Source organism: Schistocerca piceifrons, chromosome 2 (genome assembly GCF_021461385.2).
Source record: "Schistocerca piceifrons isolate TAMUIC-IGC-003096 chromosome 2, iqSchPice1.1, whole genome shotgun sequence".
NCBI lineage: Eukaryota > Metazoa > Arthropoda > Insecta > Orthoptera > Acrididae > Schistocerca > Schistocerca piceifrons.
This window is the reverse complement of record NC_060139.1, coordinates 479252369-479280140: the sequence shown is the minus strand read 5'-3', so window position 1 is coordinate 479280140 and position 27772 is coordinate 479252369. Positions and strand designations below refer to the sequence as shown.

Genomic DNA, 27772 nt, shown 5'->3' with positions numbered 1-27772 from the left:
ACGCAGCGACATCAGGGGTTCCATGTGATTCCAAAGCCACTGAAGTAGGCATAGGTCTCACCACAGTTGCCCCAACGCCACTACGAGCCGACGCCTGCGCCTCGAGCTCGATGAGCCTAACAGACAAAGCCTCCACCTGCCCCCGAAGAGTGGCCAATTCTCCTTGCGTCCGCTCACAACAACCACAGCCCCTACACATGACTATGTTTACCCTACTCTATACGGTGACAAATTCCCAAGATAATCTTCTGATGAGCTACTCTGATAATCAAGAAACACTCACTGAAATACAAGACGCGAAAACTATGCTAGGTTTTCCCAGAAAAACTATTTAAAAGCTAAGCGCAGCAAATAAGTACAAAAACGCTTTATACAAACAGTACTCGCTGCTGCTGGTGCTCTCGCTCTGGCTGTCACAAGACAACTGCTGATTCAAGTGACTAGTGGCTAACGGCCGCGAAACAAACAAAAGACGGTTTTAGGGCGCTTTCTGTTCTAAACGATCAAGAAAACACTAAGAAATCTAACTTGATTCTGGATGCTGTTGACAATTGACACTCTGAAGTTCCTTTGGTCTTGGTACGTTAATCTTATTCTCACAGATCTCTAATACTTGACAAAGTGTCTATTCATTTATCTTCATGGCTATGTACAGGAATATGGTAATCTTATTAGGTGCAGACTGAAACTTGACTATAGACTGGTACAGACAAATGCAGACTAATGCAGACATGCAGACTGACTGATCAGAGGTCTGTACACTCGTTATAATACCTCGCGCCTTCAGGTATCACTGCATGAGTGTGATCCGCGAGGAGAAAAGGTCCTACGTTAGCAGCAACCTCATTGTCTGTGTAACATATTAATAAGTGGATCTGCGGAAGCAGAATTTGGTCCATCTTTAAGACAGCGCCATCTCGTAGTGCGGAGACAGACGAGCGCTGCGCCTGTGCTGTTGTGCTTAGCGGGGCGCCCTCTATTGGGAAAGTTGTGTACGCGCTGACTGCGCAGAACTATGTACACAACACTACTGATCTAATCTTCAGTATTCTTCTGTAGCACCACATTTCAAAAGTTTCTATTCTCTTCCTGGCTGAACTGTTCATCAACCATGTTTCACTTCCATACAAGACTACACTCCAGACAAATACCTTCAGAAAAGACTTGCTAACACATATCTATGTTTGATGTTAAGCATTTTCCCTTCTTCAGAAATACTTTTCTTCCCACTTCCAGTCTACATTTTACATCCTCTTTACTTCAGCTATCATTAGTTATTTTACTGCCCAGATAGCAAAACTCATCTACTACTTTTAGTAGCTCATTTCTTATTCTAATTCACTCAGCATTGACTATTTAATTTGACTAAATTCCATTACGCTTGTTTTGCTTTTGTTGACATTCCTCTTATATTCTACTTTCAAGACACTTATCATTGATTAGCCTAAAAGTTTTTATTTCTTCTCCCTAAACTTAACTTTAATTCCTTCCTCAATTTTTTCTTTGTTTTTCTTTACTGCTTGCTTAATGGACAGAGTGAATAAAATCAGGGATAGGCTAAAGCCCTGAATCATTCCCCCCTCAACCAGCACTTCCCTTTCGTGATACTTTGATCTTATAACTGCCATCTGGTTTCTCTACAATTTGTAAATGACCTTTCACTCCCTGTATATTACACCTACTACCTTCAGATTTTCGAAGAGTTTATTCCAGTCAGTATTGTCAAAAGCTTTCTCTAAATCTACAAATGCTGTAAATGTATAACCTACCTTCTAAGATAAGTCATAATTACATTTCTCCAGCTTGCTGCACTGACTTCTTTAAAGAATTGATCATTCTTTCTGTACCATGTGAAAATAGAATATATTTGTTAAACATTGATCTGCTTAAAAAGCAGCGTCAGCCAGTGCACAACAAACAAGTCAACTTTGGACGAAATACAGATATGACTTATATCTCAATTATTTATGAGAAAGAAAACTAAATCTCAAAATACTTTCCTATGATGGACCAAAATTGTCCAATAGACTTCCACAAAACATCACAGGCAAAAAAGAATTTTCTGCCTTCAGGAAACCAACACAAAAATATTTATTAAATAACAGGTTTTATACTGCTGAGATTTTTTTTTTTTTTCCTTCGCATTAAGCAGTGTAGTTACAGTTATACAGTGTACACACAGCATACACAGAGCGTGCCACATATTCACTTACAAATGATGTCTTGGAGTCTATTAATAGTAAGAAGTCACCAGTTTGTGTCTTCTGTGATATTTCCAAGGCCTTTGATTGTGTAAACCACAAGGTACTCTTGGAGAAGGCCTATCATTACGGGATCAAAGGGCCTATAGGTAAATGGCTAAAATCATAACTTGAAAACAGGAAACAAAAGGTGGTTCTAAATGGCTGCAACAAAGGATCTTCTAATCTAATGGATTCTGAATGGGGCAAAATTCAGCATGGAGTTCCCCAGGGATCTGTCCTTGGACCCTTGCTGTTTTTAATATATGTTAATGATTTACCCCTGTCCATTAGTAAAAATTGTGAATTCACAATGTTTGCTGATGATACAAGCATTGTCGTAGATGGTAAATCTACTCTTGATCTGGAGACTGATGTTAATGATATACTCAGAGAAGTTACAGCTTGGTTTTCAATTAATTCTCTTTCAGTTGATATTAAAAAAACTAATTTTATACAGTTCCACACAAAAAATAAAACTCTAGAAAATATAGTAATTGCTCATGACAATCAGGAACTAGAACAGGAGCACTCCACTAAATTCCTGGGGGTTCACATTGACAGTAGGCTCAACTGGGAACAGCATGTGTACATTACTCTAAAAAGGCTTTCATCAGCAACTTTTGCTCTAAGAATCATTACTCATTTTGGGGACATCAACATTTTAAAATCAGCTTACTATGGCTACTTTCACTCATTAATGAGTTACGGCATAATATTCTCGGGTAATTCACCAGCCTCAAAAAAAATCTTAATTGCTCAGAAGAGAGCAGTCAGAATCATGTGTAGGGTTCTTCCACGAACCTCATGCAGAAAACTTTTTACACAGTTAGGAATTCTGACCACAACATGTCAGTACATATACTCTCTGATGAATGTAGTTAATAAAGACTATGCTCAGTATGAAACAAATTGTTCATACCATAACAACAATACTAGAGGTAAAGATGATCTACATGTTGAACTAAAAAATTTAACACTTGTACAGAAGGGTGTAAAGTATGCTGCTATAAAGACTTTTAATGCATTGCCTAATTATATTAAATGTACAAGAGAAAATGAAACGCTGTTCAAAGGTATGTTTAAAAAAATGCCTGCTTGACCATCCACTGAACTCGTTAGATGAATTCTTTTCCAGAAGTAATGCCCTCCCTTAATAATAGATGTATTTAGTCTCTTAGTTATGGATGATACAATATTATGTTAATGTTATAGTTATAATGTTATATTGAGAATTGCTATACTAGTTAAACGACAGCTCGTAAATGAGAAAAAGTGATACTTATTAATATCTATATCATTGTATTATATTACTATTCTGTAGCATTAATTGTATTTGTACAATTGTATTGACACGTTCCACATCCAGGCGAATCACTCGCATGTACAGATCTATAGAATATGCATACCAAATAAAAATAAAAATAAAATAAAACAGATTAATTTTCTATGAGATGGTTCTCTTTAGTCAACGTACATATCCCCAAAATTTCTTCTTTTTGATGAGATTTATGGAATACAGTTAATGAATTAGTGAATGAGAATTATTTATAATTATAAGCAAATTAATTTGGTAGTAATTAATAGTTAACTGTTATGGTCAAGTATTACTGTGCAGTAAAATAGTGACATAAAGTACACAAACAACTAACACACATCGCCAAACATTCCATCTCTTTAATCTGTGTCTATTTCACATTATTAAATTATGTCTGCTTTAAAAGACATTCATACATTGCAATCTGTTCATGCGTGAATGAATAAATATCTTTTGTTGAAGAATTCTTGCAGCAAGGGCTATTGACTGCTTCTTGACTTCATCTTGGGTAATTTATAGGCTCCATGTATAAACATCACTGAAAGGAGGTCAATTTTGACATTAGTTCAGAAACTGAACTCTGGTAAGGAATCCACACTATGGTATAACACTAAACTTGGATCCACCAAAGAAGTTTCAGTGTTGAGCACAGTTAGCATGAAACACGTTTGGCAACACTGCTAAAACTGGCTACTGACACAATTATTGAGCTTCGAATGCATATTTTAATCACGCACCATAGGTACACAGTATTTACTATTGTGTCATCTTATAAAGATAGAGGAAATAAACAGTAAACAGGAGCAGTCTACAAACTTCTCTCCATATGAAATACATTTGTTGCTGGAAATCGTTTTGGGCAGTGACTCCTGTTAGCTTCATTTTCTCTTGGTACTGGAAATCTTTTATAGACAGATTTTCATCTCAAAGTTATATGCAGAATTTTGCATACATTTTAATATGCTAACATTAAGCTTAGTATCAGATTACTTGTATGTTTAACCAAAACCACCCATGACCACTTATAAATATCTCTCCACTTTTGCCACTAGGAGGTTTGACGAAAATATAGGTACAGTCAATTGTGGTGTCACACAGTTTCGATACCACACCAGACACAATGCTTCCCAAGGTTGGCAGTAAACCACGTTAAGGCCTTGCCAAGCCTCGGCTGGCTTGATACCACATGTCTGCTGCATGCACACAAAGTGTCACCACCAAGTCTGAATAAGAAAATGCTGCAACAAGGTCATCCCAGTCTACTAGCAGTCTACAAGTGGAGACAGCCTAAGTACCAGCAGTGTTTATCATAGCATTTCTGTACTGTGATCATTTATGATGCTGAGGCTCTGATTAACAGACTCTCTCTCAGATTTGCTGTGCAAGATTACGTGTGCTGCTAATCATTTCTGCTTTCTGTCTAAGTTCCTACCCATTCCTTGGCACTCATCTCTGAAGGCACCAATATCAACAGCTTATGGAACACTAGTAAAATATGCTATTTGACAAAAATCATGCTGGGTTTCCTTCACATCATTTTCATCCATAGGAATTTTGTTTGATTCTTTCTTCAATGAGGCAATGTAGTCTGCTAACTTGTGGACAGGTATGCAGGCTATTGCTACATAACATTTTAAACAACTCGCCGACCACTGTATGAAAGCTTACTGTGGCATAAAATCTTAATTTAAAATGTAACATGCAAATTGGAATCAGCACCTTGATCCTTTTGCTCTCTCAACCTTAGTTCTAAATACTGCATTCCATCCCCCCCTCCCACACACACACACACACACACACACACACACACACACACACACATTTTTCCCCAGCTTAAATGATTTTATCATTTACTTTGGAAAATGGGTTCACCATATGTCATCCTCAGTAGACACATCAGAATACTCAGATATCTGTAATCTAAAGAAAAGCAAAGAAAGGAAGGAACAGCAGAGTTCAACATCTCATCAAAACTCTGAGGTCATTAGAGACAGATAAACATAAGCAAACAGCGTAAGTACACAGAATTCTAACTACCATGGTGGCCCAGAAAGCTAAGGAAAGAACAAGCTTGGGTTGGTTTCAGAATGTAGTGCTGTTTACTGATCTTTGTGACCAATAGAGCAAAGAAAGTAGTATCAAATGGAAAAAAGTTCCAGGAACAGAGTTGGGTTTATACCTGATACCATCTGCACTTTCTGCCAGACCGTAACTTCTGAGCTACCACACTGAAACAATTTTAGAAGCAACTACTGATAAATAACACCTTGGTAAATAACTTACCTACAGTTGCCTATGTTTTATTCATCAACATAAGTACACAAAATGCTGCCAACAACAGTGGCCAAGAACACATAAGAAAGGATAAACATGGAACAGTTTCAAAATGTAGTGTTGTTGTATGATAAAGCAGAGGAAGTAGTAGCAAATGGAAAAAAAATCCAGGAACACCGATGGGTTTGACCTGATAACCTCTGCACTTTCCACCAGAATGAAACCTCAAAGGTACTGTACCAAAATAATTTTGTAATCAATACCGGTTACACAGCTTGGTTGATGAATAACTTATATTTACCCATGTTTTGTTCTTCAACACATGTGCAGTTAATACAGTAATTCAAGTACATGTTCAGTAGTTAAAAAATTAACAGACTTTTTATAGCTACTTCCATTATAGATGGGAACCCACGTTTATTAGAGATGTTCAGTCATAATTGGCTGCTGCCAAAATCAACATACCTAACTGCTCATGGCATATACTTCAAAATTTCCTTTCTTTCTCTATTCCTGAGTTCATATAAAATGTCTTACACTAATCTAATAAAATTTGTAATGTCTTCAAGAATTGTTATGAGACCAATTATTACCTGCACACACTAAGTACACAACTGGTAACTTCCTTAACCTAACCTTACAGATTGATAAAAATTTGCTGACAGAAAAAAACTGCAATACACAGAAGAAGTTGTGTGACACAAAAAAAAGTTGGTAGGTGGTTTCTACATCTGAAAGACGATCTCTGTTCAACTTTCACACCAAACAATGGAAACTCCAGGTAGGAATATCAACAATGTAGTAAAAGCCAGATTGCTACTTACCATAAACAAGACACATCAAGTTGCAGGCAGACACAATTAAAAGACACTTACATATAGCTCTTGGCCACAGCCTTCATCAGTGAAACAGAGACACACACCATACACAAACACAAGCAAGCACGCCTTGCACACACGACCGCCCACTCCAGCATTTCGGCCCAGAATACGACATCACTTGGGATGCAAGCAGCAATCTGGAGCGGGTGGAGAAGGGGAAGGGATAGTGTACGGATGGGGAGAGAAATGAACACTGTCTGGTGTAGTGTACAGGGACTAGAATGTCAACAGGCATAGTGCCAGAGGTTCTGGGGCAGGAAGGTGGGAAAAAAGCAACAAAAAAAGAAGAGGAGTGGGGAAAGATGGGCAGATGCATTGGCAGACAGCTGCAAGTAAAGTGGGTGGGAGATGAGAATAGGGGTAGACGGGGAGGAAACTGTTGGGTGGAGGATGTGGGAACAGTTTGTTATCGTATGTTGAGGCCGGGATAATTATAGGTGTGGAGAATGTATTGTAAGGATGACTCCCATCTGCACAGTTCAGAAAAGCTGGTAGTGGAGGGAAGAATCCAGGTAGCTTGCGTAGTGAAGTTGCCATTGTAATCAATTGTGTTGTGTTCAGCTGCATGTTGTGCCATTGGGTGATCTACTTAGTCTTTAGACACAGTTTGGCAGTGGTCATTCATCCTGGTGGACAGCTGGTTAGTAGTCATACCAATATAAAAAAACCTGTGCAATGATTGCAGCAGAGGTGGTAAATGACATGGCTGCTTTCACAGGTGGCCTGGCTCCTGATGGAGTAAGATAAACCTGTGACAGGACTGGAATAGGAGGTGCTAGGTGTGTGGATTGAGCAGGTTTTGCACCAGGGTCTTTCACAGGCATACGATCCTTGTGGCAAGAATTTGTGATTGGGAGTGGCATAGGGATGGACTAGGATGTTGTGGAGGTAGGCTGGGCAATAGAACACCACTTTAGGAGGGGTATCTCTTGTAGGATGTCCCTCATTTCAGGACATGATGATAGGTAATCCAAGCCCTGGCAAAGGATGGGTTCAGGTGTTCCAGTACGGGGTGGTATAGGGTGACAAAGGGGACACACCCTTGTGGCTGGCCCCAGGGGATGATAGGAGCCATCAGAGAGGAAGAGGTCAACATCTAGAAACTGGGTTGACGAGGACCATGTAAAGTGGCTGGGAGAGAAGGTGTTCAGGTTGCGAAGGAACAAAGATAATATGTCTTGGCCCTGAATCCAGACCATGAAGATATCAATTAACTTGAACCAGAATAGAGGTTTAGGGTTTTGGGAGGCTAGGAAGGTCTCCACTAGATGGCCCACGTTGGTTGTCATGCCGACATGGAGTGCAGCACAGTGGTTGCAGCTTAGGCTGTAGATTACATGACTGTTTTCACAGATATCTCAGCCTCTGATGGTACAGGTGATGTTTGTGACCAGACTGGAGTAAGTGGTGGTGGGAGGATGTATGGGACAGCTCTTGTGCCTAGGTCTATTGCAGGGACATGACCCATGAGGCAAGGGACTGGGAGCTGGGGTTGTGTAAGGATGGACGAGGATTTTGTGCAGGTTTGGTGGGTGGTGGAGAACCATTGCGGGTGGGATGGGAAGAACAGTGGGTAGAACATTTCTCATTTCAGGGCATGACTAGAGACAGTCGAAACCCTGACGCAGAATGTATTTCAGCCACTCTACTCCAAAGTGGTACTGAAACACAAGAGGAGTGCTCCTCTGTGGCTGGGCAGTGGGACTTTTGGAGGTGGTGGGCGACTGGAAAGATAGGGCATGGGAGATCTGCAAACGCCTCAGAGAGACCTTCAGTATATTATGAGAGGGATCGCTCATCATCACTGCAGATGCAACAGCCATGGGTGGCTAAGCTGTATGGAAGGATTTCTTGTTATTGAATGGGGTCCGGTGTAAGTGAAGGTATTGCTGGTGATTGGAAGGTTTGATGTGAACAGTGGTACTGATATAGCCATCTTTGAGGTGGAGGTCAACATTGAGGAAGGTGGCATGTTGGGTTGAGTAGGCCCAGGTAAAGCATCCTATCTGCAGACAAAGCTTCCACGACTGTTGTTATGAATCACAATGACTACCTGAAATAAGGTCTCTGCCAATTATCTGATCCTCCACATGTAAACTCTGCCAGAGTGATCCCATCTCAGAAGTCCAACACAAACTCCAATCCCTGGTTAAAGCCTTAGGCCCTTCCCAGAACATTTCCCATGAATCCATTTTCCTCCTCAGCCCTATGACACACCACACCCCACCTCTTACATGCTCCCCAAAATCCAGAAACCCAACAATCATGCAAGCCACATTGTGGTTGGTTATTGTGCCCCCATTCAAAGAATTTTGGCTCTCATTGGCCAACATCTCCAACAAATTGCCCGTAATCTAGCCCCCCACATCAAAGACACCAATCACTGCCTTCACTGACTTTCCATCATACCCATCCCTTTTTCCTAGTGGATCCCTACTCATTATTATTGATGCCCCCTCCTTACACACCAACATCCCACATGCCCCTGGTCTTACCACTACTGAACACTACCTTTCCCAATGTCCTTCAGGCTCCAAACCCACTACCTCATTCCTCATACACCTTAGTACCTTTATCCTAACCCACACCTACTTCTCATTTGGAATGAAAGTATATAAACAAATCAACAGCACAGACAGGGGCACCCACATGACACCATCCTAGGCCAACCTTTTTATGGGCCATCTAGGGGAGACCTTCCTTGCCTCCCAAAACACCAAAGCCCTAGTCTGGTCCGTTCATTATCTGGACTCAGGGGCAATACATCCTATCTTTGTTCCTTCACAACTTCAACATCTTCTCTCCCACCTGCTTCACGTAGTACTCCTCAATGCAGCGTGCCACCATTCTAGGTGTTGACCTCTTCCTGTCTGATGGCTCCATCCTCAATTCTGGGCACATTAAACCCACAAACCACCAACAGTACCTACATTTTCACAGCTGTCATCCCTTTCACACCAAAAACTCCCTCCCATTCAGCCTGGCCACCCAAGTACAGCGTATATGAAGTGACAAAAACTACCATATTCACTATGTTGAGGATCTCACCAAGGCCTTCACAAACAGGCACCATTCCCCAGACCTAGTCTGCAAACAGATCTCTCATGCCATTTCCATTCACCCTCCCAACCCTTCTACACCCCCAGGAGCCAGCCACAAGAGTATGTCCCCTTTGTCGCCCTGTACCACCCTGGACTGGAACACCTGAACATGTCCTTCACAGAGCTTTGATTACCTATCATCATGTCCTGAAATGAGGGACATCCTACACGAGATACTTCCCACCCCTCCTAAAGTGGTGTCCCATCACCCAGCTAACCTCCACAACATCCTAGTCCATCCCTATGCCACTTCCAATCACAAACTCTTGCCACAAGGATCGTATCCCTATGAAAGACCCTGGTGCAAAACCTGCCCAATCCACCCACCTAGCACCTTCTATTCCAGTAATGTCACAAATTTATCCCACTCCATCAGGAGCTGGGCTACCTGTGAAAGCAGTCATGTCATTTACCACCTCTTCTGCAATCATTGCACATTTTTTTATATTGGTGTGACTACTAACCAGCTGTCCACCAGGATGAATAGCCACTGCCAAACTGTGACTTTGAACTAAGTAGATCACCCTGTGGCACAAACATGCAGCTGGACACAACACAACTGATTTCAATGGAAGCTTCACTACCCAAGCCATCTGGATTCTTCCCTCCACCACCAGCTTTTCTGAACAATGCAGATGGGAGTTATCCTCACAACAGATTCTCCACTCCCATAACCATCCCAACCTCAACCTATGACAGCATAGTGTTCCCACACTCTCCATCCAACAGTTTCCATTCCTCTACCCATATTCTCACCTCCCAACCTGTATTTTTGGGGCCCTCTGCCAATGCATCCGCCCATCTTTCCCTGTTCCTCTCCTTTTTTTATCCTTTTTCCCACCTCACTGCCCCACACCCACCTGACGCAGTGCCTGCGATATTCTAGTCCCTGCACATTACACCAGACAGCGTTCATCTCTCTCTCCACCTGTACACTATTTCTTCCTCTTCCCCAACCCCTTCAGATTGCTGCTTGCATGATGTTGTATTCTGGCCTGAGATGCAGGAGCTGGTGGTCATGTGTGCGAGGTGTGCTTGCTTGTGGCTGTGAATGGTGGGTGTCTCTCTTTTACTGATGAAGGCAGTGGCCGAAAGCTGTATGGAAGTGTCTTTTAGTTGTGCCTGTCTGCAACTTGATGTATCTTCTTTACAGTAAGTAGCAATGTGTCTTCCTACATTGTTCAAATTTCACACTAGTTGCATAAGAGTGGCACTAGTAGCACCACTATAAGGATGCAAATCAGGTTTGCTTTAAATACACAGTGAGGAGTGTAGACATGATAAGCTGATGTTAGTCAAGAATGCCTTTAAGGTCACAAAGGTGCCGTTATCAACACGACAGTGGGTTTCAACGAGATCATGTAACAGGGCTATGTGAAGTTGTACGCTCCTGTGACACTGCAGAAAGACATGGGAGGAATGTAGCCACTGTATATGAGTACTGGCAGCAATTGTCATGAGAATGGACAGTCACAAGAAGGCTGTGGATGGTCACAAGGCACTATTGTGAGAGAAGACCATCATGTTTGGCGTTTGGCTCCGTCACATCGTATTTCATCTTCAGCAGCAATTTGAGTGGCAGCTGGCACCACAGTGACACAATAACTGTTACCAACTGGTTGCTTCAAGGACAGCTCCATGTCAGATGCCCTGCAGTGTGCATTCCACTGACCCCAGACCACCACCATTTGTGATTTCAGTGGTGTCAAGCAAGAGCTCATTGGAGGGCAGGGTGGAGGTCTGTATGTTTTCTGATGACAGTTGGTCTGCCTTGGCGCCAGTGATGGCTGTGTGTTGGTTAGGAGGAGGCCATATGAGGGCCTGCAATCAACCTGTCTGCGTGCTAGATACACTGGACCTACACCTGGAGCTATGGTTTGTAGTGCAATTTTGTTTGAGTGCAGGAACAGTCTTGTGGTTATCCCATACATCCTGACTGCAAATTTATATATCAGTCTTGTGATTCAACCTGTTGTGCTGCCATTCATGAATAGCATTTCAGGGGATGTTTTCCAACAGGATAACACTCACATACCACTGTTGTAACCCAACACACTCTACAGAGTGTCAACATCTTGCCTTTGTCTGCTCGATCACCAGAACTGTCTCCAGCCAAGCACATACGAGACATCATCAGACGACAACTCCAGTGACATCCACAAACAACATTATCTGTCCATGTACTGACCAATCAAATGCAACAGGCATGGAACTCCATCCCACAAACTGACATCCAGCACCTGTACAACACAATGCTTGCACATTTGCATGCTTATGCTCAACATTCTTGTGGTTACACCAGCTATTAATGTATCAGCATTTCACATTTGCAATGGCTTATCTCACGCTTACATTAACCTGTGATCTTGCAATGTTAATCACTTAAATGTGTTACCTAGACAAATTTATTCCAAAAATTTCATTACTCTACATTAATTATTTTTTTGTGCTGCATTTTGATTTTCCATCAGTGTCTTTGGAGCTTTGGCTGTGTGGGGGTGGTGTAGTCATGTATTTATGTCTTAATAACACCTTCTTTATTCCACAAGATTTCGGGATTGCAGCTGGATCCCATCGACTTCTTTCCACGATATTTCGGCTTACAACCTTACAGCCATCTTCAGGTGAGTGTTTGACACTGGAGATTGCTAGTGCAAGTCGCTCTATTTATACGTAAAAGTGTCGCAGTTACGCATGCGCAAGTTACTGTAGCATGGGCGCCACCTGTCGATTCCACGGCCCTCTACAATATTACTGCATCTATGGAGCAGTAATATTGTAGAGGGCCTTGGAATCAACAGGTGGCGCGCATGCTACGGTAACTTGCTCATGCGCGCCTGCGGCACTTTTACGTATAAAAAAAAAGCGACTTGCACTAGCAATCTCCAGTGTCAAACACTCGCCTGAAGATGGCTGTAAGGTTGTCAGCCGAAATATTGTGGAAAGAAGTCGATGGGATCCGGCTGCAATTCTGAAATCTTGTGGAATATTAGATACACCGGGAAAATTTCAAGAGTCACACCTTCTTTATTATTTCCGCTTGTATTTGTACAAAACAAAAGCATTGTTTTGCTATGTCACTACATTGTAAAATGAGAATTATATTTGAATCTGACTTTGATCCATGAATTATGCCAGTCAAAGTTGCTTCTACCTGGTGGCAATATAATCTGGGTTTAATGTATATACAACACAGATTTCTGAGTTAAGCTTGATCTGCGGTCATATTCTCTGTTAATCTAAGGACAAATGCTTTATACAATGGGCTCTATGTGTGTTAATGTTACAATTATCTCATCACTACACCTTTCTCTGACTCCCCTCTTTACCTCTTTAGCAAATTTAACCTGTAGAAGTTTACACTCATCATCTGATATTGCAGACTCCTGACACCAAACCAGAGTAGGTACATGATGATTATAATTAAAGTTCTATTTTAAAAATGCTGTAAAAAAGAACCACTACTGAGAATGACATCCAATTTGAACAGAATATTATCAAAGAAGGGGTAAACACTACGGAAACAAAAAAAAATTTAACAGAAGTTCTATCACAAGATGGTGCTGTAAGATGTGGGGTACACAGCTGTTCCTCAGTTTGTGTCTAAGATACTCAGCATGGCTGTCTCGATGCAGAATCATGCACTGTTGGTACAACTCTTTTGCAATAACAGTGAAGGCATGCCAGTAGCTCTCCTGAAGTTCCAGATGCTCAAGTGTATTGTTCTGATGTCCACCATGGCCTGGATAAAATGGTTATGAAATTTGAAAGTACAGGTTCTTTTGAACTGCAGTGTGGTAGAGGGAGGAAAATAATTGATTCAACATCAGCAGAAGATATGGCCACAACACCAGGAGATGTCAAGCAGTGGTGTGCAGACATGTAGTGCACATGTTATTGCCCTAATTTTGGTCATGCCTGTGAGCATGGTACATAAAATTCTACAAAATATCCTGTATTGCTGTCAATATACAATCACACATGTTCAGGAGTTGCTTCATGCTGCCCTGCCAGTAAAACGAATGTTTGCTCTATAATTTCTTGCTCACATGGAAGTGGACAACAAATGGCCATGGAACATTCTATGGTCAGACAAAGCCTATTTCCATTTTCAAGGACATGTCAATACACAGAACTGCAGAATACAGGAATGGGAAATCTGCTTCCAGTACCATTTCATTCTGCAAAGGTAACTGTGGGCTGCAGGTTGACTCCATTGCGTAGTGTAGAGCTATATTGTTTTGAAGAGATGGTGCTGCATGTCCTGTTACATGTATCATCACTGGTATGTGCTATGGGAGTCTTGCGCACAATATCATTCCAACCCTTCAACAGCATGTGGCTAGGATTAATTTTATCCATGATGGCACTCCTCCTCACACTGCACAGCTAGTGAAGAGGCAACTACAGAGTCACCTTGGATGTGCTAGAACTATCAGCCATCATTTCCCTACAGCCCAGACTGCCTACTCTTAATCTGTCTGACTTCTAGCTATGAGTTATCAAAAAGATGCTGTGTCCAGTGCTCTGATTATAAGCACAGCTGAATTGAAGGAAAGTATCATACAATATATTCTGACATGACCCCTGTGACACTCTGCTCTGCTGCAGAACATGCTTTTTCTCAATTTCAACTTGTGGCAGAAAACAGTGGGCAGCACTGAACATGACAGTATTACGACAATTAAAAACTGATTTCATTATTACTTTTTATGAAACTTTTAGCCTCAGATGATTAAAAACTGATTTCATTATTGATTTTATATGGTTTTTGGCTTCAGGACAGTTAAAAACATATTTCCCATCCAATGTGGTGTGACCTTGTCATGGCTCAGGGCTCACCTAACAAACAGCATCACAACTGTTGAATTCCATTATGCAGTATGGTTACTTTAATATGCATTTTCACCATAACCACCGTATTGTGATTCATCTGTCATTTATAGCCAAACCCGTTTATGCTATACTTACAGCACAATCTAGTGGAAAAAATTTTGGTGACTTTCTTTCCTGTTTCCATGACATTTCCTCCTTCTTCAACAATATTCAGTTCAAATTTGATATCATTCTGAGCAGTGGTTCTTTTTTTACAGTGTTTTTGAAACTGGTACTTTAAAATCACCCTATATATCTCTTGGTCTCTTTGTTAAAGTTTATAATTTCAGTTTTTTCTTCTTTTCATCTTTGTACAGATGATATTCACTGTTTTGGATCTTACCACATAGTGCCTCACTTTCCTTGATGTCCCACACCACAACATTACCATCATCACGTCCTCCCAAGGACACAAGGTAATGGCTGTCACATGAAAATATAACAGATTCTACACGAACTTTATGGATTTCATGTTTGGTAACAAGTTTCAGGGTGTCAAATTCCCACAACATAACAGTTGCCTGCAAGTAAAGGAAAAATATTTTTCCTGTATGCTAAATTCACATCTACACTGTACTTGACATAGTTTCTTGTCTTTACCTTGTGCCCCATGTGATTTACTTGTGCTGAGGCAACATATTTCCCTTCTTTAGAAATTGATACAGCACATATAACATTAGTATGGCCTGTCAGAAATGTTTGAACTTTTGTCTTCCAGTTCTGTATCACAACTTTGCATCCAAGGGGATACACTATGTGTTCACCATCTGGATGAACTTGCAGCCCACCAGGAACAACACCTGAGGGAAAAAAACATGATCTTCAGACCTATAAGAACTTGGTAGCACACATAATATTTTTATTCTATGTAAAATTGTTATTGGTTTTCACATCAACAGCAAACAAAATTAAAGAAAGGCAATTAGTGATCTGCAGTTGACTTGTGTGTGTCAGACACACACACACACACACACACACACAGAGAGAGAGAGAGAGAGTGAGAGAGAGAGAGAGAGAGAGAGAGAGAGAGAGAGAGAGAGAGGAAGGGAGAGAGGGAGGGAGGGAGAGAGAGAGAGAGAGAGATAGGAAGGGAGAGAGGGAGGGAGGGAAAGAGAGAGAGAGAGAGAGAGAGAGAGAGAGAGAGAGAGGGAGGGAGGAAGGGAGGGAGGGGGAGGGAGAGATAGTCAGAATTCAACTCAATGCTCAATGCTTAATTGTATATTTTTCTCTGAATGTTTTGTTATTTTGCTATTGGTTTTGAACTTTCAATACTTTTATTATATCTGCACAAAATATACAAATATTTTCCACTCTTCTTTAAAATAAAGGTTTGTTGTTGTTGTTGTTGTGGTCTTCAGTCCTGAGACTGGTTTGATGCAGCTCTCCATGCTACTCTGTCCTGTGCAAGCTTCTTCATTCCCCAGTACCTACTGCTGCCTACATCCTTCTGAATCTGCTTAGTGTATTCATCTCTTGGTCTCCCTCTACAATTTTTACCCTCCATGCTGCCCTCCAGTACTAAATTGGTGATCCCTTGATGCGTCAGAACATGTCCTACCAACCGATCCCTTCTTCTAGTCAAGTTGTGCCACAAACTCCTCTTCTCCCCAATTCTATTCAATACCTCCTCATTAGTTACGTGATCTACCCATCTAATCTTCAGCATTCTTCTGTAGCACCACATTTCGAAAGCTTCTATTCTCTTCTTGTCTAAACTATTTATCGTCCATGTTTCACTTCCATACATGGCTGCAATCCAAACAAATACTTTCAGAAACGACTTCCTGACACTCAAATCTATACTCAATGTTAACAAATTTCTCTTCTTCAGAAACTCTTTCCTTGCCATTGCCAGTCTACATTTTATATCCTCTCTACTCCGACCATCATCAGTTATGTTGCTCCCCAAATAGCAAAACTCCTTTATTACTTTAAGTGTCTCATTCCCTAATCTAGATTCCCTCAGCATCACATGAGTTAACTCGACTACATTCCATTATCCTCGTTTTGCTTTTTTTTATGTTCATCTTATACCCTCCTTTCAAGACACTGTCCATTCCGTTCAACTGCTCTTCCAAGTCCTGTGCTGTATCTGACAGAATTACAATCTCATTGGCGAACCTCAAAGTTTTTATTTCTCCTCCATGGATTTTAATACCTACTCCGAACTTTTCTTTTGTTTCCTTTACTGCTTGCTCAATACACAGATTGAATAACATCGGGGAGAGGCTACAACCCTGTCTCACTCCCTTACCAACCACTGCTTCCCTTTCACGTCCCACGACTCTTACAACTGCCATCTGCTTTCTGTACAAATTGTAAATAGTCTTTCGCTCCCTGTATTTTACCCCTGCCACCTTCAGAATTTGAAAGAGAGTATTCCAGTCAACATTGTCAAAAGCTTTCCCTAAGTCTACAAATGCTAGAAACGTAGGTTTGCCTTTCCTTAATCTATTTTCTAAGATAAGTCGTAGGGTCAGTATTGCCTCACGTGTTCCAATATTTCTACGGAATCCAAACTGACCTTCCCCGAGATCAGCTTCTACCAGTTTTTCCATTCGTCTGTAAAGAATTCGCGTTAGTATTTTGCAGCTGTGACTTATTAAACTGATAGTTCGGTAATTTTCACATCTGTCAACATCTGCTTTCTTTGGGATTGGAATTATTATATTTTTCTCGAAGTCTGAGGGAATTTCGCCTGTCTCATACATCTTGCTCACCAGATGGTAGAGTTTTTTCATGGCTGGCTCTCCCAAGGCTGTCAGTAGTTCTAATGGAATGTTGTCTATTCCTGGGCCTTGTTTCGACTTAGGTCTTTCAGTGCTCTGTCAAACTCTTCACGCAATATCATATCTCCCATTTCATCTTCATCTACATCCTCTACCATTTCCATAATATTGTCCTCAACAATATCGCCCCTATATAGACCCTCTATATACTCCTTCCACCTTTCTGCTTTCCCTTCTTTGCTTAGAACTGCGTTTCCATCTGAGCTCTTGATATTCATGCAAGTGATTCTCTTTTCTCCAAAGATCTCTTTAATTTTCCTGTAGGCAGTATCTATCTTACCCCTCGTGAGATAAGCCTCTACATCCTTACATTTGTCCTCTAGCCACCCCTGCTTAGCCATTTTGCACTTCCTGTCGATCTCATTTTTCAGACGTTTGTAATCCTTTTTGCCTCCTTCATTTACTGCATTTTTGTATTTTCTCCTTTCATCAATTAAATTCAGTATCTCTTCTGTTACCCAAGGATTTCTACCAGCCCTCGTCTTTTTGCCTACTTGATCCTCTGCTGCCTTCACTATTTCATCCCTCAAAGCTACCAATCCTTCTTCTGCTGTATTTCTTTCCCCCATTCCTGTCAATTGTTCCATTATGCTCTCGCTGAAACTCTGTACAACCTCTGGTTCTTTCAGTTTATCCAGGTCCCATCTCCTTAAATTCCCACCTTTTTGCAGTTTCTTCAGTTTTAGTCTACAGCTCATAACCAATAGATTCTGGTCAGAGTCCACATCTGCCCCTGGAAATGTCTTACAATTTAAAACCTGGTTCCTAAATCTCTGTCTTTCCATTATATAATCTATCTGAAACCTTCTAGTACCTCCAGGGTTCTTCCATGTATACAACCTTCTTTCAGGATTCTTGAACCAAGTATTAGCTATGATTAAGTTATGCTCTGTGCAAAATTCTACCAGGTGGCTTCCTCTTTCATTTCTTAGCCCCAATCCATATTCACCTACTACGTTTCCTTCTCTTCCTTTTCCTACTGTCGAATTCCAGTCACCCATGACTCTTAAATTTTCCTCTCCCTTCACTACCTGAATAATTTCTTTTACCTCAACATACATTTCATCAATTTCTTCATCATCTGCAGAGCTAGTTGAGCTAGTTGACATATAAACTTGTACTACCGTAGTAGGTGTGGACTTCGTGTCTATCTTGGCCACAATAATGTGTTCACTATGCTGTTTGTAGTAGCTTACCCGCATTCCTGTTTTCCTGTTCATTATTAAACCTACTCCTGCATTAACCCTATTTGATTTTGTATTTATAAGCCTGTATTCACCAGACCAAAAGTCTTGTTCCTCCTGCCACCAAACTTCACTAATTCCCACTATATCTAACTTTAACCTATCCATTTCCCTTTTTAAATTTTCTAACCTACCTGCCCGATTAAGGGATCTGACATTCCACGCTCCGATCCGTAGAACGCCAGTTTTCTTTCTCCTGATAAAAGGTAGGCCCTACATAACCAGAAAAGTAGACTGAGCAGCAGAGAAACTGAACTTTTTTTGCAGAATTAAATTCCCAGCTTTGTAGATGTTTTTACCATTTTGGACTCCAAATAACATAGATTTTCTGTTATCCAGTGTTGTTTACAAAAGGAAAAAAGCATTAAAACTACTGTAAGTTCTACCGATAATACAGAGACAGATGCAGCATTAAAATTTAAAAGAGAATACACCACTGAAAATGACACAATAAAATCGCAGCAGAGAACTATTGTGTATGGTGTTCCCCAAGGCTTGATACTTGGATCACTGATCTTCTTAGTGTACAATCTACCAGCATAAGTAGAAGTCAAGCAAATATAGTAATGTTTGCTGATGATATTAGTATCTTTATAAATGGTGTGAAATCCTCAATGTACATTACAGCTGAAATGGTAATACACCAAGTATACAAATGGTTCACAGCAAACAGGCTACCATTAAACCTTTCAAAAGTCTAATGGAGTTTCAGATAGCAGAAACAGGCTAAAAGCCCTTGAAATATATGTCAATGGTCAAAAGATCACTTAAAATGAAATGAATGTACCAATTACCTGCTCAAGAAGCTAAGCTTGGCAAGTTTTGCATTACGATTTTATTCGTCCCATGTTGAAAGGGGAATATTTTGCATATTTCCAGTATCTGGTCTTGTATGGTATAATATTCTGGGGAAATACTGCAAAAGTGGAAAAAGTTTTTAAACTACAAAACTGAGCTGTGAAGTTGATCTGCAGTGTTACAAATCTATTTAAGACCCTTGAGTTATTTACACTCACAAGTCAGTATATTTATTCACTGATGATATTTATCAATGAAATTAATCAGTCTTTGAAAATATAAAATGGACAGACAAATAATCTACTCACCACATGGCTGCCGGAAAAATCATGTAAAAAATGTGGAACTGTGGGAGCTAGCAGAGCCAGAGGCTCGTTCTTTTGCCAAAAGAGTTGACTCGAAATGAAGAAGCATGAAGAAAAAGGACTGGTGAGGTTTAAAAAATAGGAAAGTTCCAGAAAATTCGCCCAGAACCACAGGACATGAGAGACTTACCAGATGGGGTGAGACAGAAAGACTGATTATTGGTGCCTGTCTCGGATGAGGTTTTCCAAACCTTTTGGTGCAAGCACCAACAATAAGTCTTTGCTTCTCATCCCATTCAGTAAGTCTCCTGCGATCTGGGGTTCTGGGTAATTTTTCCAGAACTCTCCCATCTGATAAATCTCACCAGTCCTTTTCCTTCATCACTCTTCCTTTCTCTTCAACATTTCTGCCAGAAGAAGGAGCCACTGATTCCAAAAGCCCTTGCATTTTCACATCATTTACATGTCTTCTCCTGATGCTGATTGATGAGTAGATTTTTTTATCTATCCATATTATATTGATGACATTTGTTAAGACCAACAAAAACTTTTCCAAACTAACTGTGACATTCACTATCCTGCCACAAAGATTCAGTAGCTTTCAGTGAAGTTCAAAAAGGAGTTATCCAGTCTGGGATAAGGGCTTACAATAGTATTCCACTGAACATAAGAAAAGACACTGACAAGCATCATGTATTCAAGAGGCACGGAAACAATTTGTCATTAAGTATACTGTATATAATTTAAATCATTTATAAAGCTGCAGATTACATAAAAGATGTGTCATATTACAAATGATACTTAAGTATTTTGCGCATTTGTGTCTTTAATACCATATGCTTTGTATATGTCTTCTTTGCAGGATTTTCGCTTTTCTTCTCGTTCTCTCCATGTAATATTCTACTCTTTGGCTTGGTCCATGTTACAGTACAACCAGAGTCCAAGACAATGAGTCACAAAACTCCCACAATTTTTCTGCATCTTAGCTGCTGCAGTGCTGCCAAGCAACCAGCTTGTATAAACACACTACAAAATTATTGTGTATTGCAGTGTAGAAGCACATTGCATATGCAGATGAGGAGGTATTTCATAGTTTATTGTTGCACTATGAACTGCAGTAGCTTAATTGAATTTGGCATATGTAGGGACAGTTATTGTTTATCAAGGACAGAAAATTAGCACAATACAATTTATTGGTGATACAGCAGCGGTAGCCAAAAGTGAATAGGAACTGAGTTTTGCACTAAATGTAATGGAACATGTACTAATTGCAGCTTAAGATGTTAAAGGTGGGAGAAAGACAAAATTGTTAAGGCTTTCGTGGCCAGTTGTTGACAAACTGCCTATTTGCTTCTGACTCGGGTTCTTCGGCCGACGTTCGTCTGATGATTTTACTGACATTTCGCCAGCACGAGTGGCTGGCATTGTCAAAGCTTCACCCTCCATTGCCGGTGGTGAACTGGAGCCGAGCTCGTGGCCATAGACTATATGTATCTGGTGTGCCAACTTCTAATATAGACGAGAAATGCAACACCTGGAAAGTGTTATGAGGAGCAATCGGTACTCCACAAATTATATTAGAAGTGTAACAGAGCCAAACACTCAGCAAAGTAAGGAATCAGGAAAATAAATATCGGGTACGGCCTTTCTGCCATACATTCCCAGAGTGACACACAGAATCGGCCGCATATTGCACAAACATGGCGTAAAGACAATTTTCAAACTGACAAGGAAGATCAAAGAATGTCTTAGATCAGCAAAGGATAAAAGACACCCACTTGCAATGTCGGGAATATACCGCTTACCATGCACATGTGGAAAAGTTTACGTCACAATGACTGGACGATCAATCAACACCAGGATCAAAGAACATAAGCTACGTTGCAAGTTGGAGCAGGTGGAGAAATCGGCTGTGGCAGAGCACACACTGAGTGAGACTGACCATGTAATAAAATTCTCCGACATGGAAGTTCTGGCTGTAGAGAAGCACTATCACACCCACTTGTTTAGAGAAGCTGTATAAATACACAAACACGGGAACAGCTTCAACAAGAAAGAGGAAAGCCTTAAGGTAAACAGATCCTTGCTTCCCGTAATATAGCAAACGACTGTCGCAGGTAGCAAGAGGAGAACCGCATCAGAAATGACCATGGAGAAGTCCTCGGCCATTGGTGCGTCAGGTACATATAGTCTGCAGCCACGAGCTTGGCTCCAGTTCACCACCAGCAATGGAGGGTGAAGCTTTGACAATGCCAGCCACTCATGCTGGTGAAACGTCAGTAAAATCATCAGACGAATGTCAACCAAAGAACCCGAGACAGAAGCAAATAGGCAGTGGGGTAAAGAATTTTGAAGATATTTTGACACCAGAGAAGCAGAGTAGATAAACATGACAGGTACAGATAAGACCCAGAAGCAAGGCAAGGCCAAAAGAACATTTATAGGAAGTAGCACCTAAAATAAAGTTAATGTTGGACACAAAAGCATGAACGCAAGCAACTGCAAAGCATTTCCTCCCTAATATTTGCTCAAACCTTGACTTATTCATTTTCATTACAGAGAAAAATCTTTCACAGAGATAAGTGGCTCCAGACATGTACATAACACTCTCAGTTTCATGATGCAGGTGTGGAAATTCTTGCTGTGGAAAATTTTGATATAATTCTTTTGTGCTTCATACTGCAGAGAACTTGTCCTTCACCTGTGCACTGCTCTGCAGGTTGATCAGTTCCATCTGTAGATGATTCAGAGCATCTTCAACTGAAGCTGGAAATGGCAATGCAAAGCAATGATTGCTAGGAGACACAAATCGTGTTCCTTAATTTTACAATTATTGATACATATTTCGAAATCTAGCATTTTCATGAAACAAAGCAAGGATAGGGAAATGTGCTGTGTTTTCAGACAATAGTAGGTTCTCACAAAGATCAAGCTTCCTTTCAAATGCATTTACTTTTTCCAACACATCAGAAATTTAATTATTTCCACCTTCAGGCTGTTCATGTGAGATGTAATGTCCACAAGAAACACAAGGTCTGATGCTCATCAAGGGTCTTCTAATTTCAGTACACTCTTTTCAGGCCAAACATAAATCAAAAAATCTTTTCAGCATTTTACCTTGACTGGGCCAACGTATTTTGGTATAGTTAAGTATGTTGCTGTACTCCTCTCCCAGTTTCCCCAAGAACTGCCAAAACTGGCAATGCATAACCCCATATGTCTTCAGGTACTTATAGTATGCACAACAATTTGTATGGCATTTTCTAACATTACTGATTTTGCGCAAAGCTCCTCTCAATGTAGAATGCAGTGAATCCCATACATTGTCTCTTATGTGCATCTCAGATTTTTGTGCATCAGTGTTATGGGTCTTCTCTGATGGTCTCACATTACCATTGCTCCATCCATGATCACTGAGGTTAACAAATTCCAATCCATACCAACACCATCAATCTCTTGCTCGACAGCTTGCAGTAAGTCCACACCTATAATAGTTCCTTTCAAAGGCACTAAGTCCAAAATAGCCTCTGTTACATGGAGACCTTTATCAACATGTTGTATATATATCAGTACCTGAGCTGTGTCTGTAAGATCTGTTGCTTCATCCAATGCAACTGAGAAAGCAACAAAGACCTTAGCCATAACACACATCATGTCACTGTTTCTTTGGATAGGCTGATTTCTTGAAACCTGTTAATGTTCATGAGACACAAAAGTTCTGTAGCATCAATGAGACAGACATTTACATACTCCCCTTTGGAAAAACAGTTTGCCAGATTTTGCTATTCTTAATTCAGTTTTGAAACTCATTTGCAGTGCAGATGTACTGCAATTGTCATTCTGGAAAATTGAAAACAGTACGTTGTACAGGAAAATAGAAACAGACATAAGAAATTTTTTTTTTCCTGATGCAATAATTTACCAACAGCCGTATGTACTGTAGAAATTTATTTTATGAACTTCTTATGTGCTACATAAGAAATGGGGAGTTAGAGAGGTATAAATTATTATGACTTTAATTAAAATCCTGTCCATATGCCCCATCCATTTTCTCAAGCGCATTTAGTTTTGGCTTGCCGTTCTTCACTGTTCAGTACACTACATTCATCTTTATGAAATGAGTTTTAGTGTCTTTCACTACCTATTACTTGGTGGCATAGCAAACACTGTGGGTTTTCACCTACTGCTGTAAAGAAGACTAGTAGTTTCCAGTCATGTTTAAACATCTGAGAACACAGATCTCCCGTTCTTTGCTTCTCTGTGATACTCCCCATTTCTCAGCATGTCTCACATAGGGCTACAGTCATCAGACAGCAGCAAGACTGGGTTTGCTTTGGTCCTCCTGGTGCTACATAAATGAGGAAATGGAACTGTCACCACTCATTTGGTATGCCTAGTTACAGACGTCACCATTCTGCTTTTCCCTCTGGCTGAGACGGGCACACCTTGCTGGATTTCTGCACTTATGTGCAGTTTGCAGCAACTGGCCAGTCCTGATGTACAGCATTTGTAGACTTAGAGAAAGATTTTGACAATGTTCACTGGAATACACTCTTTGAAATTCTGTAAGTAGCATGGGAGCAAAATGTTATTTACAACTTGTACAGAAACCAGATGGTAGTTATGAGTCAAAGGGATGAAAGTTACACAATGGTTGAGAAAGCATAGAGACAGGGTTTTAGGCTCTCCTCAATGTTATTCAATCTGTACAGTGAGCAAACAGTAGGAAACCAAAGAAAAATTTGGAAAAGGAATTAAATTTCACAGAGAAAAAATAAAAACTTTGAGGATTGCTGATGACATTGTAATTCTGTCAGAGACAGTAGAGGACTTGCAAGAGCAGTTGAACAGCATGGACAGTCTCTTGAAAGAAGACTGTAAGATGAACATAAACAAAACCAAAACAAGGGATATGGAATGTATTTGATTTAATCAGGCAATGCTGAGGGCATTAGATTATGAAATGAGACATTAAAAGTAGTAGACTAGTTTTGCTATTTGGTCAGTAAAATACCTGATGGTGGTCAAAACAGAGAGGATATAAAATGTACGCTGGAAGTTCCAAAAACGCATTTCTGGATAAATTTGTTAATGTGAAATATAAATTAAAGTGTTACGAAGTCCTTTCTGAAGGTATTTGTATAGAATGTAGCCTTGTATGGGAGTATAGCATGGACAATAAGTAGTTTAGACAAGAAGAGAATAGAAGAGCTTCTTAAACATGGTGCTACAGAAGAATTTGAACATTAAATGCATAGGTCGAGTACTGGTAACTAATGGAGAGGTACTAAACAGAAGTGAGGAAAAAAGAAATTTTTGGCACAATTTGACTAAAAGCATGAAATGGTTGGTAGGACACATTCTAAGACTTCAAGGAATCACAAATTCAGTACTGGATAGAAGTGTGGGCGATCAAAATTGTAGAGGGAGACCAAGAAATTAATACAGTAAACAGTTCAACTAGATATACATTGCAGTAGTTATTATGAGATTAAGAGGCTTGCATGGATAGAGTGGTATGGAGAGCTGCATCAACAAGTCTTTGGACTGAAGATGACAACAACAACAACAACACCTATTAATAAAATTTGAGATAAGATTGTGACCTCTAATTTGTATAATTTGTAGAGCCATCTCCCTCCTTTTTTTGTTCTCATTTTTGTTTTAAGGAAATAGCTTATAATATTCAACCATGTTTCAGATAGTAATTTCTTAATGACTGCCCAGTTTAGGATCCATGGAGAATTTTCTACTGAGAAAGTAACAATCACATTATCTCAGAAACACAGTTCTGTTAAAACCAAACAAAAAATTACTATTGTCATTTTTATGATTTTTCAAGCCCTTCTATTGTGTCTTAACACATTTATACTAAAAGCAGGCAGGAGAATCGTTGAATCAGGCTTGCGGGCAGCAAGTACTAAGAAGTGGATGTCAATGTACACATAATAAATGAAAGTCCATGCCTGAAATTCCTAGTCAGTCAGAAGAAAAATGAACTGGTGTAGCAGCACCACATGGGTAACTTAAAAATAGTTTACCCACACTGTGTTGATCTACAGGCTGGATTTCTAGTGTATTTTGTATACTTTCATTCATCTTCTAGAGTACTGCAACTAAGATCACACAAGTATTTATCCTACAGAAATAATAATGTTACAGAAGTAATTATATAATTAAACAGATAAAAAAATCACTCACAATGTGGCAGCAGAAGAAAATACATCGGTTAAAGAAACGTGCAAGCTTTCAGAGCAAGTGGGTCCTTCTGGCAGAAGGGTTGAAAGGGAAGGAAGAGGGATGAAGGAAAAGGACTAGAAAGGTTTATGTACTGGGAAGAGTTCAGAAAAGTGACACAGAGCTCCATTTCACGAAAGACTTACTGGACAGTATTGGAAGAAAAAACTTATATTATGTACAGGGCATAAAGACACACCTTGCAGAAGACTCAAGGGAGGATGCAAATCATGGTTAACACTAATGCTTATAATAAACAAGCTTTTACACTTCCAGTATATTGGCTGCAGACCACAGTCTCTGAAATCAGTGAATTTACATAAACGCTAATGTAAAGTAGCAAATGAGAATGGCGGCTGAGTAGTGTAAGGGGAAGAGAAATGGCTCCTATCTAGACATTGTTCAACATATACTAAGTAGCAACTGACCAGCCATCTGCAAGAAAAATATTGATGACGCTAAATGTAGACCACAAAATGCTAAAATACACTCCTGGAAATGGAAAAAAGAACACATTGACACCGGTGTGTCAGACCCACCATACTTGCTCCGGACACTGCGAGAGGGCTGTACAAGCAATGATCACACGCACGGCACAGCGGACACACCAGGAACCGCGGTGTTGGCCGTCGAATGGCGCTAGCTGCGCAGCATTTGTGCACCGCCGCCGTCAGTGTCAGCCAATTTGCCGTGGCATACGGAACTCCATCGCAGTCTTTAACACTGGTAGCATGCCGCGACAGCATGGACGTGAACCGTATGTGCAGTTGACGGACTTTGAGCGAGGGCGTATAGTGGGCATGCGGGAGGCCGGGTGGACGTACCGCCGAATTGCTCAACACGTGGGGCGTGAGGTCTCCACAGTACATCGATGTTGTCGCCAGTGGTCGGCGGAAGGTGCACGTGCCCGTCGACCTGGGACCGGACCGCAGCGACGCACGGATGCACGCCAAGACTGTAGGATCCTACGCAGTGCCGTAGGGGACCGCACTGCCACTTCCCAGCAAATTAGGGACACTGTTGCTCCTGGGGTATCGGCGAGGACCATTCGCAACCGTCTCCATGAAGCTGGGCTACGGTTCCGCACACCGTTAGGCCGTCTTCCGCTCACGCCCCAACATCGTGCAGCCCGCCTCCAGTGGTGTCGCGACAGGTGTGAATGGAGGGACGAATGGAGACGTGTCGTCTTCAGCGATGAGAGTCGCTTCTGCCTTGGTGCCAATGATGGTCGTATGCGTGTTTGGCGCCGTGCAGGTGAGCGCCACAATCAGGACTGCATATGAGCGAGGCACACAGGGCCAACACCCGGCATCATGGTGTGGGGAGCGATCTCCTACACTGGCCGTACACCACTGGTGATCGTCGAGGGGACACTGAATAGTGCACGGTACATCCAAACAGTCATCGAACCCATCGTTCTACCATTCCTAGACCGGCAAGGGAACTTGCTGTTCCAACAGGACAATGCACGTCCGCATGTATCCCGTGCCACCCAACGTGCTCTAGAAGGTGTAAGTCAACTACCCTGGCCAGCAAGATCTCCGGATCTGTCCCCCCATTGAGCATGTTTGGGACTGGATGAAGCGTCGTCTCACGCAGTCTGCACGTCCAGCACGAACGCTGGTCCAACTGAGGCGCCAGGTGGAAATGGCATGGCAAGCCGTTCCACAGGACTACATCCAGCATCTCTACGATCGTCTCTATGGGAGA

At 41.0% G+C, this 27772-nt stretch overlaps 1 protein-coding gene across 1 annotated transcript in view; it reads right to left on the bottom strand.

Annotated features, from left to right (window-relative positions):
• Positions 1-26497, bottom strand: part of LOC124775504 (cilia- and flagella-associated protein 52-like) — a 244150-nt gene extending 217653 nt beyond the window's left edge. Inside the window, exons 1-3 of the mRNA XM_047250337.1 lie at positions 26491-26497; positions 15290-15489; positions 15033-15210 (exon numbers count right to left, since the gene is read on the bottom strand). Of these exons, the coding sequence (XP_047106293.1) occupies positions 15033-15210; positions 15290-15489; positions 26491-26497 (385 nt within the window). The remainder of the gene's footprint in view (positions 1-15032; positions 15211-15289; positions 15490-26490) is intronic.
• Positions 26498-27772: the final 1275 nt, after the last annotated feature.